Source organism: Astyanax mexicanus, chromosome 18 (assembly GCF_023375975.1).
Source record: "Astyanax mexicanus isolate ESR-SI-001 chromosome 18, AstMex3_surface, whole genome shotgun sequence".
NCBI classification, from domain to species: Eukaryota; Metazoa; Chordata; class Actinopteri; order Characiformes; family Acestrorhamphidae; genus Astyanax; species Astyanax mexicanus.
Window position 1 is genome coordinate 35,378,769 of NC_064425.1, and position 18,379 is coordinate 35,397,147.

The following is an 18,379-nucleotide window of genomic DNA, read 5'->3' on the forward strand; positions in this document are numbered from 1 at the left end:
GGGTAACGCTAGCTCAACTACTCACGCAGTCAGCTCTTTGCTAGCTAACGCTAACCAGCTACTTTAGCTCAGCTCGGGTAACACTAGCTCAACTACTCACACTTTCAGCTCTTTGCTATCTAACACTAACCGGCTACTTTAGCTCAGCTCGGGTAACGCTAACTCAGGTACAGGAGAACAGCAGCTGTTCTTCAGAAACACTCCTGTTTATGATTTTAAAACTCTAGAACAGAGTTTGCTGGGGGGTTACTAGTTAATAGTTACATTCTGTTTTCATCCCACAACGCTACTGCCATGTTTTTGAAGGCATTGTTAATGTTTTGGTTAGAGTGTAATGTAATGTAATGTGTGTGTCAGGGATTGGTGCTGTAATGAGTAAATGGTAAATTCTGTATTTAGGTAGGTGCTTTGTAATAAGTTAAAGGTCTCATTTCACTAAAATCCATTTTTTCCTGTTGTTTGTGAATTACTATAGGTCTCTATGAGTTGTAGATGTACAGATGAAGAGCATAGGGCGCCAATGGCGAATCTGCCAATCCGGGTGTTCTCTGGCAAATGCCAATCACCCTGCACAGTGTTGGGCTCTAAGAACAAGCCCTACTTGTGGATGTCGGGCCCTCATACCACCCTCATGGAGTCTGTTTCTGTCAGTTTAAACAAAAACATGAATATTAGCGGCCTGCTTGAGGTCAATTTTCACTGCTCCTCCTGTTTCTCCTTGCACAGAGGAGGTAGCAGTCCTGCTGCTGGGTTGCTGCCATCCTACGGCCCCCTTCATGTCTCCTGGTGTACAGGCCTGTCTCCTGGTATCTGCTCCATGCTTTGGACACTGTGCTGACAGACACAGAAAACCTTCTTGCCACAGCTTCTTGACACCGCCTCATGCTATCTCTATGGTAAGAGAACTAAAAAAAAATGCAAAAAAGACAAAAACCTCAGCCAGAAAGGATGAGAACAGAGAAAAGGTCTGTGGTCTCCACCTGCAGAACCACTCCTTTATAGGGGTTGTCTTGCTAATTGCCTCTCATTTCTACCTGCTGCCTGTTCCATTTGCACAACAGCAGGTGAAATTGATTCACAATCAGTGTTTCTTCCTAACTGGACAGGTTGATTTCACAGAAGTGTGGTTGACTTGGAGAGGCATTGAGTTGTTTAAGTGTTCCCTTTATATTTTTGAGCAGTTATTTTTCGCAAAAAACGACTCACATGGCATTCATTCATACTAGAGACCACAACTAGACATTTTAAAATTAATTTAAAAATGATGGAATGAGACCTTTAAACATGATTAAATAATTTATCGTATTTCTATTGTATTATTTATTATCACATTTAACAGCTACACTTTCCTGGACATCAAGATGTACTGTTCAGAGGGTGCCGTGGAAGCTGTCTGAGAAATAGATTGAAATAACTGAAAATAACTTTTTGTGTGAGTATTTTACACATATTCTGTGTTTGTTTTTAATAAAATGTAAAAGATTCTGTTTCCTCTTCTTACACTGCACGCTTTCCAAGTGTAAAGGTGTCAAAAATATTCAATGTTTTGAAATTGAAGTCAGAAGTATATAAAAGTCGCCCTCCTTACCAACAACAAAATAACGTTATATTTGAGGGAATACATGTACTTGTTACTCTTCACTACCGATTACATAGAAGTTTATACAAACAAGGTATTTTCTAAATATTCCATTGCTTGTGTGGCTATCCACCTAAATGTATTAAACCTGTATGAACATTTATAAGTTGTCTGACCAGAGGACCCCCCCCCCCCCCCCTTTTAGGTTTGGTTTTGTATGTTCAATGTTTTGTCTAGAACAAGACTGGTTGTACAAATTAAGTCACTATAAAGTGAGTCTAGATCAGGATAGAAGTTGTTAATAATCCAATACCACAACCAACATGGTTGTGATGGTTATGATATGGGAATGAACAGCTATCAGGCTCTCTGGCTGAAAATGTGTGGGATACTATTGGTCATTCTATTAACACTCCACTCCTACCGCACAATCTGCAGGAACTTTGTGATGTTACTTTGTGACTCCATTAGGAACGTCTACAACTCACTTCGTGCTGAGACATCTGGCATGTTGTAGTCTGGCATGACTCTTTCTGCATGTGTAGCTCAATAAATATTCCCATATCAGTCTAAATTTATAATATTTTTTTGTTCCTGGTAACTTTTATCTTCCTTCGAAATAGCATTACATCCCTAAACTTCCTTCTGGGTGCATCTATTTTAATGATGAGTGTATTTCTAACATTCATTATTACTGTTTATAGAGGTTAAATAAGATGATAATGATTCTTACCAGACAGCACCACTTCCACTAGATCTCCCTCCTGGATATCAGCTGCAGACTTCACCAGTTGTAAGATGTTGTTGGTGCTCGTGTCATGTTTGAAAAGCAGGATTTTGTCATAAATACCATAAAAGCCGCACTCAGGAAACTGCAAGACAGAAAGAGAAAGATTTCCATAGATTAGCATATTATTCTGCATCGCATATACACTTGAGATGGGCCGATCAGCATTTTCGGGGACAAATGAGGGTCCTCTTTCAGCTCAATCTGCTCTATCTGCTTGAAATTTAAGCTGACCCAAAAAGCTACAGAACGTTGAAGCAATATATATTTTTTCAATCACTAATACATTGCGCTGTCACAGTTTCGTGGAAGAAAATAGCCCTTTTCCGTGCTGTACTGTTTATTTACAACATTAAAACAGATTTCGTTCTTTCCAACTATTTGTGAATTTAGTTAAAAGCTCTGTTTTATTGCTGTAATGCTACTTACTAAAAATGTGGAGATTAAATCAGGTCCGCGCTCTTAATGACAGTATATGAGGGCGGGTAGAGGCAGGCTGGATATTTTGCCCAATCTAAGCTCTAGCTGAAGCGTTAGATTAACGTTACTGTTGTTTTTATTAAAATATTGTATTATTTTATAAATATTAACAGTAAATGAGATTTTAAGCAGTAAGCTGACTCCAAAAAAAGGCTGAGGCGGCTGATGTTGGGATACACCTTCCTGTGGTATTGACATATAAATACAAAAAATTCTGGTGTCTAATAAATATTTACACATAACTTATCTCTCTCCTGAAAAGCGTTTATTTTGGTCAGTAACACTCTTTTGTTTATTTTCTATAAGCGTAAATTACCAGTGTTTGCTTAGGCGTGGATGTAATTAAGGTAATCTGTATCAGGTTTGCCTGGCACCTGTGTGGCAGTAATGTGACATTTGGCCCCGGCCATGATCGGTATCGGTGATCGGCCGATCGAGATGAAACACGATCGGCGATCAATATCGGCCCCCAAAACACTGATCGGTCCATACTGATGATAAACTCTCGCTTATGTTATCTGACTTTAAAAGGACACAGGGAGAACACAGGGCTATATTCTGACAGGGATGTCTACAGCACAAGAAACTGTTCTTGGTCCCTTTTCCCATTCCTCTACTCTGCAGACTTCAATTCTTAGAGAACTCTGCTATTGTTGGCCTCATCACAGATGGAGATCAAAGGGAGTACAAAGAACTGACTCAGGACTTTGCTAGAGGAACTGTCTGTAGATCAATGCAGGAACACCTAAAAATCTGGTGGTCAATTTCTGCAGATTCAAACATTCTCCTCTTAGGTGGCCATAAAAATCCAGGGAATGGACACGGAGATAGTGAGGTCCCACAAGTATCTGGGTTTTTACCTCAACAAACTGGACTAGATTGACAACAAACAAAAGGCATAGCAGGTTAAATCTCCTGAAAAGACTCTGGTCCTTTAACGTGCAGGGGGCACTCCTGAGGACATTTTTTGCTCCCGTGGTCACATCAGCCATCTTTTATGAAGTGGTCTGTTGGAGCAGCAGCATCTCCACTGCTGACAGGAAGAGACTGAACAAGATCATAAGAAATCCAGCTCTATAATAATAATACATTTTATTTTTATAGCACTTTTCAGGAAACTCAAAGACGCTTTACATAGCTCTGTCCTGGGGTGTCGTCTTGACCCAGTTATGGTGATGGAGGACAGGGGAAGTTTACATGCTGGAGAACCTGTCCCACCCTCTGCACCACTCTGACAGCACCGGGCAGCTCCTTCTGTGCCTGGCTGCTGCTGTACCTGTGGTGGGTGAAGGAGGTCCTTCCTTCAGACTGCTGTCAGACTGTATAACACACAAATGTCAGTACACAGCAGTTTATACTACTACATGCAATAAAATCATGTGCAATAGCTAAATTTACCATGTGTAGAATAATCTGTTTACTATCACAATGTGCAATATCACGCTTCCTCAATCTTGATCATCTTTTTAATTAGTTATTTGTATTAATTGGGATTAATAAAATCTGAACATGGAACAGATTTGTTAGATGATTATGATTGATTCAAACATTTCACAAACCCATGGCACAGGTAGAACGATGTGCAAACCAGTACAAACCAGCAGAGGTATATTCAGTGTGTTGGGGGGAATTCCAGCAGCAGGGTGTTTCTGTAACTGATACAGTTGAGTGCCCTGGAGTTCAGGCTGACAGCTGTAGGACTGTGCTGGTGTTAAGATACACACGCCTCAGAGTCAACAGAGCAGAACACTGAGAACTTTATACAGCAGGAGTGCAGGACTCTGAGGAGGTCATGCAGCACAACACTGACTACATCACTGGATGCAGCATCACACACCAAGAGCTAAAATATGTTATAAAGAAATATGTTGATGAAACCCTAACCAAGCTGATAGGGACAACAGTCTTAAAAAAGCTGAATGCAACAGCCGGCTTTTGGTAGGGGCCACACATCCCCTTTAAGTCCCATTGACCACATTTAAGCAGCTGACCCAGTTGCTGAGTGGGCCTGAAGTTACCGTGTGCCACACCGACAACATACTTGTCTTGCGTCCACTCGAGAACAACATGACCAACGGCTATACAGATTGTTGGAGAGGAGGGGCTCACTCTCAACAATGAGAAGTGTCAGTTTGCAGTGGAGAAGGTCATGTTCCTGGGCCACATTGTTATTGTACAGGGTATAGAAGCAGACCCAGGAAAAATTATAGCCATTATAGAGATGCCTCTACCTAAAGATGTTGCTGACATAAAAAAGCCACCACGCATTCTGAGATTTAGACTGGGACTCCTTTGCTTCAAGTATAAAGTTGAATATGTTCCAGGAAAGAACTTAATTACTGAAGCCATGCTTTCCCCATCTCCAGTACAGGCGATGTCCACCACAGAGGAAAAGCAGCTGGAAGAGGATGTCTGAGTGTCCATCTACCACACAGTTGGACAGTTGCCAGGACCTGCTGGTTGTGAATGAAGTAATGGTGAAAGGCGAAAGACTAGTAAATCCTGAAACAAGGCAGGATGAATTGCTAAAGGCAATGCTAGAGCCCAACATTCCATATAATGGCCTGGACTTTTCAAACAAATCAAGCTGAATGTAAAAAAAAAAGCATAAGCTGTGCACAGAAGGCTTAAATTGCAACAGAGCCACTGCTGAAAACTAAATTGCAGAACAGGCCACGTCAGCGCATAGCAGCTGATCTGTTCCAATGGAACCGTCACGTGACACTTGTGGTTACTGACTACCTCACACGTTATATAGAATTGGCAAACCTGACCTCCACTACCACAGAGTCAGTAACCGACAAGCTAAAGTCTAGATTTGCCCGCCACGGAGTCCCGAAGACACTACTCATTGACAATGGGCATCAGTTCTCTGCAGCTGAATTCACTGCCAGATACTATGACTTTACTTACATGACCAGCAGCCCCCACTATCCACAAAGTAGTTAGTTGCAAAGCTAAGAGGGCTGTAAGGACTGTGAAATCTCTCTTGAAAAATGGGAAGGGGACACAAAAAGCTCTCATGGTCTACAGAAGTGCCACCTTAGCCAATGGATAATTCCCTGAACAGCTACTAAATGGCTGCAACATCAGGACCCTCTTGCCAAACAGTCAGAAAAAGATTTGGCCAGAATGGCTCGACCTCTGCCATTTTAGGAAGAAGGATCACGATTTAAAAGAGTAACAGGCTTTCTGGTACAACAAAAGACACAAAACAAAGCCAAAACATTGAATAAAAAACAAACCAGCCTCCTATCTGTTTGAATGAGGAGAGACCAAAATACTGAAGGTCTGGTTATCATTTCAACTGAAAATTGTATATTACTATACTATACTATACTATTACTATACTATACTATACTATTACTATTGTATATTAAAATCTGATAAAAACCTCAGGAACAGTTTTTAGTGGTGGCTTCAGAATGCACAAAATACTTTTTTCTGGTTACTGTGCCTACACAGATCTCCTAATTAAGGGGTGTCTTTCACGATATGAGTTCATTGTGATACATTAACCACGATAACCACATGATACTGTGATATTCAACATATTACAAAACTATTCTCTATGACACGCCACAGCATCTGTGTGACTGAAGAGGATAAAATACTCCTACATGATTAAAAACAGAAATTATCAATTTATTGGAGTCAGTTTCACAAAATGTAACAACCGATATTCTTCACTCTATGGTTACCCAGAGATTGTAAAAAAGATGGACGCCATCTCGCCGAACCCATTTATTTAATTAAAATGAAGCCAAAATCTTCCGCCATGTTGGCGATCCTGAAACCCGAGTCTGCGCAGTAGAGACCAGAGGAGGGAGAAAGACTGTGGAGAGACAGCCTACTCATTTAAATAACCCCACCCCTGAGGGCTGCCTCCACAGAGCTCACACAGTCTATGGTCCCACCCATACAGTCATTTGTCCCACCCCGGCTAGGTGTAACCCAGCCCGAATTCTGTGAGGATATGAAATGTAACATTATAAGCAGAGGTTACACTAGCTGTTGAATTTAAATAATGGAGGTAGAATTACAGTATATTGGAAAAAAACGTAGTTGAAAGTTGTCTGTTTTGCCATTGAAACCTATGGGGATGAAACCGAACAGCAGGGGGCGCCCGACCTGTGGGGGCTTCACTTGTGAGAGACAATGCTCTGTCCAGCTATATACAGTCTATAGGTGAGTCCCAAATCAGGGGCTGCATCCTTTAAAGGACTCATTTGAAGGCCGATTACGTCACAGCGGCGCGACTAGACTGTCCCATTTCAAAGACTCCTTCGAATGCAGCCGACGAATGCAGCATTTTTTCCCCGGAAACAAAGGATGCACCGAGTGTATCCTTCACAGCCAACAGTTTCCCAAGATTCATTGCGTTATTTCAGTGCGAAAAGGGCGGAGTCAGCAGAGGAGTCGGCTGTATTATGTAGTATATTTAGTATTATGTAGTTTATAGATATATAAATAGATATATAAAGATTATTTATATATCATTTATATTATTTAGTTATATGTATATATAACTTTATATATATAAGTATAAGTTATATATAGCTGATATACATATAAGTATTATTTAGTTTATATATGTAGTATCATGTTTATCTTCTTTGTTAATAGTTTATAGATAGTATATAAATACTTATATATTTATTAACATAAACTAAATAATATATCTATGTGTGTATGTATTAATGTATAACTTAGTTTATTTATAAGTATTGTTTATATATATATATATATATATATATATATATATATATATATAAACTACATAATACTATATATAAACTAAATAATACTTTATTCTAATTTATTCTCTTTTTTCCAATTTCATTTCAAAAGCCCTTTTATTTGTTTATTCTCAGTTCCACCCGTTCACATTTAAAATATTTAAGTAACTCCACAGTTAATTAACCTGGACTTAATTAATTTGGTATTTTGTGATCTGAAGCAAAACGAGAATCAAAATCTCTGGCTGATTTCTCAGCTCAGACTTTGGTTGTGGTGGGTAGAATCTCAGGAACACAGGAAACAGGAAATACTGCGTAGGGTAGACTGTCCCATTTCAGTACTGCCATCGCAGCCTACCCGTCCTTCAAAGGACACACCTTCGCAGGCCGCATCCTGCAAAGGATGCAACCCCTGAATTGTATGTATTTACTCTATTCATTTAATAATAGTGCCACAATGCGTTAAAGCAGAGCAGGAGGAGCAGTGAGTGTCTTTGCTCCACGAGGCAACACTGTGTATTTTTTTTCTGCCGGTGTGTTTCTCCCTCCCCCGCCCCGCCCAACCACTTTAATTTGAGTTAATTCCCTGTTATGAAAATAAAAAGTTTGAGTTTATCCAGCTGTCTCTGTCTGGTTCTGGTCTTTATCTGTCTCGCTGGTGATAAAACTTTGTTTTATTTGTGGTTATTGATTGGACACTGTATTCTGTGGGTGATAGTCAGGACTGCTTAGGATCCGGGGGAGACTTTTTTTATATACTTCTCTCGGCATGTCTCTCCACAACCATGCAGCAACCAATCAGATTTTTTTCTGAATTTCCCAGCAGCAATTCAGCTCTAAAGGCAGAAGCTGAAGATTTGACTGCGAATTAAACAAAGCTTTCTCAGCTGCGTGATCAGGGCCAGTGAACGCGAAACGGAGAAAAGGACTTTTAAAGAAGCGCAATCAGATTATAAATCCGCTGTTTGGGACTATTTTGGTTTCAGTGTTGAGTTTGATTAACAAGGTAAAGGTCAGCAGCACAGTGTGCAAACGTTTCTTTGCATATTCCTGCACTTTATTTATTTTGGCCTGTTTTTGACTAATGGTAGGAATAAGTGTTTTTTAATAATAATAAATAATAATACATTTTGTGATTTTAATTAATCTGTGCCTTTTTCTATTTAATATTGGCTCTGCAAGTGTGAGTAGGAGCACATTGTTGATTTGAAATAGAAAGGGCTAAAAAACATACTGCATGTTGGAGCTAGATAATATTAATATATCGAAACCGAACTGAAACCGTGGCCCAAGAACCGCAATATGAACCGAACCGTGTCCACACTGCACCAGTTTCTCTCCTCTCTTTCCTTTCCAAAGTCCTTGAACGTGCTGTCTACAACCAACTATCTCTCTTTCTCACTGAGAACAATCGTCAGAACCCAAACCAGTCTGGCTTCAAACCTGCACATTCTACTGAAACTGCCCTCATTGCAGTTACAGAGAAGCTTCATGCAGCAAAAGCTACCAACCTGTCATCTGTCCTGATTCTTCTTGATCTCTCCTCTGCTTTCGACACGGTCAACCACAAGATTTTCCTTTCCATCCTCCCCAGTCTTAGAATCATGGTTTGCATCTTACCTGGAGGACCGTTCCTACCAGGTAACGTGGCAAGGGGCAACATCTGCTCCATGCAGACTCTCCACTGGGGTTCCACAAGGCTCGGTGCTTGGTCCTCTTGTTTTCTCACTCTATACTCGCACTCTGGGTAAAATAATATCTTCTCATGGATTCTCATACCACTGCTATGCTGATGAGACTCAACTAAACCCTGTTCCTCCTTCCGACACTCAGGTTTTATCCCACATCTCAGCATGTCTTAGTGATGTCTCGTCGTGGAGGAGTTCTCATCATCTAAAACTCTACCCCAGCAGAACTGACCTGTTTATCCCAGGAACTACGAGCCTTCATCACAATCTCTCCATCTCTTTCGAGAACTCACTGGTCACTCCATCGACAGAAGCACAAAGCCTTGGTGTAGTGATGGATGACCAGTTATCATCCTCGAACCTTACTGCAAATCTGACTCGGTCATGCAGATTTCTCCTGTACAACATCTGAAGAATTCGACCGTTTCTGTCTCAGGAAGCCACTCAGCTGCTTGTGCCATCTCTCTTGTCATTTCAAAACATGACTACTTCAACACTCTACTGGCCAGTCTTCCACTGCGAGCCACCAAACCAATACAATTAATTCAGAATACAGCAGCATGATTCGTCTTCAATCTTCCGAAGTTCAGTCATGTGACTCCTTTGCTGCGTTCCCTCCACTGGCTTTCTGTTGCCGCCAGCATCCGATTCAAAACCCTAACTCTGGCCTACAAAGCCAAAAATGGATCAGCTCCCTCATACTTGATGGCAATGGTCAAAGCCAGATCTGCACCAAGAGCTCTTAGAGCTTCCAGTACGGCTCGGCTCGAACCTCCATCCCTCAAAACACACAGAGAACAGACATCCAGACTCTTCTCTGTGCTGGCACAGAACAGCAGTCACTCGCCGTCTTCAAGCGTCGACTAAAGACTCATCTTCTCATCCCTGAACTAATCCCAAAAAAAAAGGGTTCCTAGGGTTCTAAACATGATCAAGCTCGGTGTATCTCTTGATCCTAGTCTACAAACTAGCTTTGGATATTTAGTCGCTCTGGATAAGGGCATCTGCTAAATACCTTAAATGTGAATGTAAATGTACCGTTGCATCCCTAGTCTATACCATTATTGACCCCTGTAAATGCTTACCTAAAATGTTCCTGTGCAAGTCTACACTGCAGGCCAACTGCACCCTGGGAAACCATATCTCTGCTTCTGCTGGCTCTGCCAACAGACTGCAGAACATTTCTAAGAGAGCTTTGTATTGCTAAGGATCAGATTTCTCGCTCAGTCTTTCTTGGGCGGCTGCACCTATTATTGCTGTAATGAATTATAGAGGTCTCCCATTGTTTCTTTCTTTTATCTTTTGTTACATTCTCTCTTATCTGACCCAACTTCAGTCTGCTAATAGGTTCACATGCAGAAGCCTACTCTAACAGGCAGAGATGTTAACACAGAATCACACCAACAGTGTCACATATGTTATTATTATTAAATGTTAGTGCTGGGCGAATACAGCCTAAAAAATAATCTTGGATTTTTTCACAAACAATTAGATTTTTGTTTCTAATTCAATAAAAAAAATTTTCCTCTACTAAAAATCTAACTACAGATGACAATGAAAGGGTTAAAAACTAGGTATACCTGCAAAAAAAGTTAAAATAAAATATATGTATTGATTTGGTGTTCAGATGCTTTGGGTTGAATCAACTCAATGGTTCTAAATCAATGATTCAAAACCAGAGGTGGAAAGTAACGAACTACATTTACTTACGTTACTGTAATTGAGTAGATTTTATGAGTAATTTGTCTTTTTTTTTTTTTAATACAGTAATATGAAAAAGTTTGGGCACCCTTATTAATATTAATCATTTTTAGTTCTAAATATTTGGGTGTTTGCAACAGCCATTTCAGTTTGATATATCTAATAACTGATGGACACAGTAATATTTCAGGATTGAAATTAGGTTTATTGTACAGAAAATGTGCAATATGCATTAAACCAAAATTTGACCGGTGCAAAATCAATCATTTTATTGATTTGAATACTCCTAACTACTTTTTACTGACTTACTGAAGCACAACATTGGTTTGGTAACCTCATTGAGCTTTGAACTTCATAGCCAGGTGTATCCAATCATGAGAAAAGGAATTTAAGGTGGCCAATTGCAAGATGGATTTTTAATTTCTAGATCTGGATTACCCACCTTTAGTTACGTGTTAGTTCAGCTCATCCTTAAAGAATCATTCTAGGTTTCAAGCTTAGGTTAGGCAACACTGGCATCAAAGCAAAAGCTTCTACTTTATCGTCTTAACGTGCCCTGGCCCACCCGCGGGCCAGAAAAATGTCATAATTAATATCCGTCTGTGTTTATGAATAATTATAGGCTCAATATATACAATACACAATGTGCCATATATTGAAGCTTAGAATCTCTGGTTTTCAGTTGTCTAGCTTATTTAGCTGTATTTCCTTTCAGAAAATAAACATTTACAGCGAAATATGCCTATTTATTAAAGATATTACTTATAATTTGCATATTTGCTTTTTACCTACATCCGTAGTTGATCCAATGCGGACATGTTATACATCATTCCAACTCCTAGGATTACAGAACTGCTAACCATTTCACTGTTCCTAAATTAGAGCCTAAAGAGTGTGTTAGACTGTTGTATACAGTTTTACAGCAGCTTGTGTAATTAATCCCCCTGCATTACTAGAGGTAAACAGACACACGCACAAACAGCCCCCACCAGCCCTTACCTCTCCCTGCTGCTTCAATATCGCTCCAAATAAGTAAATCCATCAGTCCATTCGCCAATAATCCTCATTTTTGTCAAAGCAGTGCTCATAATATCGAATTTAAGGCCTTACTAATGCACATGCGCAGAATCAACGGAGTCTTTTCTGAAGAAAGACGTGAATCAGCGTTAGGCGGAGACAGAGCTGGGGAGGGGTCTGTAACCCGACACTGTCACTGAGCAGATATATAAAATACAGAAACACATTCTTTACTGCAAAATACGTTTTAAAATTAGTGTTTTTTGTTCTTATAAAGTTTCCAGTCCTTTGGAGAAAGAAAGGAATATCCCAGGAGCAGATCAATATAATATCTATCCAGTGAAAGAGAGCAGTTTATAATTTTACATGGTGAATGTAAACACCTTGTAGCTAAATAAAGAACTGTAAAAACACTTATATAAACACACGTATAAATATTTCTTTTTAAAATTAAAAATAATTTTTCTTTTATTTTGAATATTGCATGTTCAAGTGTATATTTTTTAGTGTTTTCAGTTCAATTTGTAATATTAATTGATAAAACTAAAATTCTCTAAATATTTTAATATTAGTGTAAAAAGCTTTAAAATGTGGGTATGTATTTTCAGGCTGAAATTAGGCTTGGAGCTTAAGAAGTTATAAAAAAAAAAGGTTTTGTTGACTATTTTTATGTTTAGTTTACTGCATAACTCTGTGAATTCATGTAATTGATTTGATAGCTTTAATATTAATCTGCAACACATGTAGAAAAAAAAGAGAATTGAATGTGTCAAAACTTTTGACTGGTACTTTATATTATTACTATATGCAATATTTGTAAGTTCATTGTGCAAAGTTACGGCCTACAGCTGGTTGGTAAAGCATGTAGTAGGAACAGGTATGATGCTGTCAGTGTGAGTCTGTCTGTAAAAGATTTTCATAACATCCCTCAGAATCTCTGAAGACCTTTTTTAGCACCATTTCAGTTCATATAGTCATCTAGTCATTGGGGTTTAGTGCACTATAGGCCCCTGTAGTGCGGCCTAGGCTTCTATTTATAAGGTCATTTTCCCTTTTCATTACTTTTATTCTTATAATTTAAATAGTTTTAAAAGCAGTAATTTTATACTTTTATTTAAGTAAAAGGTTTGACAAAAGGTTCTACAAAAGTATTTTAAACCCCAGTATCTATACTTTTACTTGAGTAATGAACGTGAATACTTTCGACACCCTTGCTACTAACGTGCATTAACCTAAATTAATAGTATATTAAATTCACTGAAAGCTGTATGAAATGCGTCTGTCAGCGCAATTGAGGCAAATATTACCTAAATACATAGTTTACATAGATCCCTTTTAGACATTAAACAACGCTGAACTAAACTGGAGACATATCAAACTGCCAAGGTTAGCTAACAAGTTAGTTAGCTGAGCTGCGCTACGTTACTTTTCTCAGCAATGTTTATTTTGGTTAGTGGGAGACACGCTGTGTAAATCAGCTGTGTAGCCTGGGGTCAGTGTGCGCGGCTTGAGGGAACCGGTGTTCTGTCGAGTTATGCTACCCATCGATATGTGCTTCTTCACGACACTGCGCATGCGTCGACCAACATTCTTTTTTGTATGATTTCATGTTTTTAATGATATTCTGATGAAGTTTTTATTGGGAACATTAAACAATCTGCTTGAATGTTTAAAAAACATGTAAATAGCAGTTAAAGCACAGCAATGGCAAGTAAAAAAAAAAAAATTAACTGTAAATATATAAAAATACGGTTTATAGTCACCTATACATAATTTATGACTTCTTACATCAAAAAATTAAAAGTAACTATGTAACTTTTACTCCAAGTACATTTTAAATTGAGTACTTTTTTACTTTTACTCAAATAGATTTTTAGATGGGTTCTTTTACTTTTACTTGAGTAGAATTTTAGCAAAGTAAAGGTACTTTTACTCAATTACAAATTTTCTGTACTTTTTCCACCTCTGTTCAAAACATTGTTGTCAAGCCCATATCACGCGCAGACCTCGTGTCTATACACAGCCACAGAGTTACTCACACACGAACACTGTTCCACTTCAGAACGCGAGTTTTTGAGTGAAAATTGAGAAACGAGTCACAGAACAAACATTGAAAGAGAGATTATTATTGTTTTCCACAATTAATCACCAGAGAGCCATGAGTCTGCAAAAGGGGTGTCATGATTTCGATATTTAATTGAAATTGATCGAAATTATATCATGGTCTCGAGCCTTTAAGTCAAAAAGAGGATCGAAGATCCCTCCCTCTAAGCTACGCAAGCACGCGCGCACGCTAGGCAAATGGCGCAGCACACTGTAGCTCAAAGAGCAGCCCTTTCTACAGAGAATGTGGGCATTCTCTTCTTCTTAAAGAAAAACTTGAAAATATAAAAGTAACAGTTGTTTTGTCTAGCCTCAAATATGTTAATAGTTTTGGTATATTAAGGAGCATCTTTCTCTCAGATAAAGTTAATAATATATCTTTGTTAAAGAAAAAAACTTGTTATTCTCAGGGACCGAGACTTATTTTTCATGTTTAACTGTTATAGTAGGTTAGAGTTCAGTTTGTTAAAGCTCTAATTGTTCTATTATTTTGTACATGACTGTTCCTGTATTTTTTTATTATTTATTTTGTTATGTTGCACATTGCTATTTTAATAGTGCACACTGCTGCTAAGAAAAAAAGCCACTAGATGGCATTACATATATATCTTAATTAAATTATTTAAATTTGACCATTAGTGCCTAATGTGGTGTATTACAGATCACTTGTATCACTTTGTATCACTTATATTAAGCCCACCTTTTGAAAAAAGATATTGTAAATTTAATTAATCAAAGCAATGACTGACCATAGACTAATCTAAAACTGGCATAGGCCTCTCTGCTGTAAAAAAAAAAAAAAGAAAAAAGAAAATCGGGAATTGAATTGAATTGTGACCCTCAAATCAGGAACAAAATTGAATCGAGGATTTAGAGAATTGTGACACCCCTAGTCTGCAGTTTTTAGAAACAGCTGGATTTATTTCAAGCTAAATATAGGCTTTATCCCACTGGTACCGGTAAACAAGGTAAGATGTATAAACACTTCAGAAATTAGTAGCGTTTTCAGATATTTTAGGTTAAAAAGACAAAATGTCTGTATTTTGACGGCATCCTTGGGGATGCCCTCCACCAACACCCAAATACAACTCAACACAAAACTACTCTGACCCAAGTGGGTACCTTTTGGTCTTCCTCTGACCTGTAGCATCTCTCTGAGTCAAGTCTAAGGCTGAGTATTTATGCCGGTCCCGGCTGACTGCTCAATCAGTCCTGATTCAGACCAGCTGTGACTGGCAGAGGCTGCGTATCACGACTCCTCCGCCTCCAACCGTTAGAGGTTAGATCGGGCCCAAAAATTCCGACCCGACCCAGCCCGAGCCCGTGCACGTTCTGCCCGAGCCCGACTCGACCCGCCCCATAAACTGGCTGTTTTCGGGATGTTTGAATGAGCGAAATATGATCAGAATTATGTTAATTAACACTGTAACATAGAAGCATAGAACTATTATTTAATTAAAATGATTTTTAAGAACAGCTAAACACAGTTCTGCAAGTCAAACGCGGAGGAGTTCACATGCGAGAGAGAGAGAGAGAGAAACACAGAGAGAGAGAGAGAGAGAGAGAGAGAGAGAGAGATTTGTGTGTTCTGGTGTGAGCTACTCACAGGTAAAGGTTCTCTTTTATCTCCTCACGCTCATATTCTAGTCCCATACATAACTCTGCAGCTCCCTCAGTGTTTTCTGTCGTATTTTGCGGCTAGCGCGAGCGCTTACAACTAACACCGCGGACCGCGAGGTGCCGCCGCGCTTGTGCTGAATCCGCTGCTGAATCCGACTCCCTGCTGAATCCGACTCCCGCTTTGCGGACAGAATCGGCACAACACCTCCACACCACCCCCCCCCCATCCAGCCCCCCCCCCCCCCCCCCCCCCCCCGCTGTACAACTGCAGGAGTGAAAACAGCACTTATAAATAAATTAGTTTAGTTTCACTTTCAGTTTTCGTTTAGTTTCGTTATTTTATTTCAAAATAAAAATATAATTAAAAAACAGACGCCTACATCTAAGACTATTTTCTGGAGCCCGACCCGACTCAGCCCGAGGAATGTGGTGGGAAATCTCGGCCCGAACCGTGTCGGGCCTCGGGTCAGGTCGGGTTCGGGCAGAGAATCTAAGCTCTACCAACCGTAACTGTATGTAAAATCGTGATTACTCCATTAAAAAAAATCACTTAAAAAAAAAACTGTAATTGGAATTAATTAAATTTACTTCGAAAATTGCCCAGCACTATTACCTGTAGATTAAATGTGTATTAGATTAGAAATGTAAACTGACAAATATTTGTGGGGCCAACATGGAACTAGGAATGGGAGAAAATAATATATCAGGGTATTCAAGATAGTCCTGTCAATGTTAAAACATGCAATTAATCTGTAAACTTCTGTAAACATGTTTACTTTTAATGCAAATTAATTATATTTATATTATATTTATTAAAAATAAAGTTTGTCCATTTTGGCCCCTACATTTTCATAGAGCTCTGTGACATAAGCAATTCTTTCAGTATTTAGATGTAAACAGGGTGCTGAAGGTAGTTTTTTATTTATAGCGAAATATTGGATTAAATATGGAGTAAATATTGATAATCTTTGCGTTCCCCATTTTCTCTCACACAAACGCACAAACAGACACGGACACGCACACACAGACACAAACACGCAGAGACATGCAGGGTCAATCCCATTATTTCTACTGCAGACTGAAATTATTCGGGTTTTACATTAAAAGATAAAAATGGGACAAAACAATTTAGCTTTTGTTTCCAGGTATATACATGTGGATCTGATATACAGTTCAGAAGATATGAGCAATGATTCTGATTGAATTTATTTTTCACAGCTCTCTGGTTTTCATATTGGTTACTCCTCTAACTATAAATGCACAGTCTGCACAGGCAAAAGCCAACTCTGAAACTGAATGTTATTTATTGTTTGAATAATGAATGTATCAGAACACACCTGGTCAACAAAACACCTGACAATCACATGTTAAATACTTTTGATCACAAGAAAAATGTGTGGGTCCAGACATAAGGTGCTATCTTCTGAACTGTGTCAGATCCAGATGTAAATACTGAAAATAAAAACAGATTGATCTTTTGTCTCATAATCTTTTAATGTCAAGCAGAAATAAAGAGATTGGTCTTACTGTTCCAACACAATTAAAGGGAAACAATCTCTATTTAAAGTTTAAAAGAAACTCTAAATCTAAAAAAAAAAAACTCAGTGATTGTCTTATATTCCTTCTTTGATTTTACATTTAAATATATCCTTTTTTAAAGTTTCAGTGTTAAAAAGAAAAATGTGATTTTTTTTTATCGATCAACAATAAAAATATGGTGTTTACACTGATTGTGCAGAGACTCGTGCCAATCCAGAATAAATTCACAAGGTCACACCCACCCACATGACACACACACACACAGACTAAGGACTTATATTTGACATGTAGGCTATGTGATGTGCTGGACGGAATGTATCAGTATAAAACAGTATATTACACAAAGGACCAGCCATTATTTTTGATTGTTTTAGTTTGTAAAAGAAAAAAAAAAGAAAAAAAAAAAGAAAAATAAATAAATAAAAGCAGTAGTAATAATTTAAGGACTTGATGATTAGATTTGCCTTCCTACAAATGAAATGTTGGCAGTGTCATTCAGATTATATCATTATAATTAACAGCCTAATAATTTGCCATGTTTATAATACAGTAAATGCTTTGAATTCCTTAGACATAGCTGAGCAGTATTTACAGCAGACTGTACAGCAGCAGACGATAGAACTCCTGACCAAGCACACATGAACATTTAGGCATCCTGTTCAACTCAAGTCAATTTTCATCTTAAAAACAAAAAAAAACTGTATTTTTTTAAAATGTACATTGAAAGTCCCATTACATTTAAATGCACAAATGTGAAAAAAATCTTATATTTTTTTGTTTCCTTTACTATTATCATAATGAACATTAATTATTTCAATAACTTTTACATTCACTGAGCTAGGTTATTTAACACTTAAAATGATTAAACCATGCATGTTTAATAAATATGATGAAAACAATCACTGTACACTGGACATGGATTTGGTCTAAATATTTAGTAGGTTTTATTCAATAATAAATATCTGTAATTAAACAGTGGGAAACTAAAAGACATGCAAACTCTTAATTAAAGTGAACAAATCAATCTTTTTGTTTCATAAAAAAAATATTATTTAAAAAATAATTATTAAATGACTTATTCTGTGACACAGAATTAATATTCTTTCTGTGAACTGTAGAGCCTTAT

At 38.2% G+C, this 18,379-nt stretch overlaps 1 protein-coding gene across 2 annotated transcripts in view; it reads right to left on the reverse strand.

Annotated features, from left to right (window-relative positions):
• The window catches only part of prkd2 (protein kinase D2), a 90,117-nt gene that overhangs the window by 34,340 nt on the left and 37,398 nt on the right, over positions 1-18,379 (reverse strand). For both annotated transcript variants that reach the window (XM_007237660.4, XM_007237659.4), the window contains exon 2: positions 2,313-2,451. In XM_007237660.4, coding sequence (XP_007237722.2) covers positions 2,313-2,451 — 139 coding nt within the window. The remainder of the gene's footprint in view (positions 1-2,312; positions 2,452-18,379) is intronic.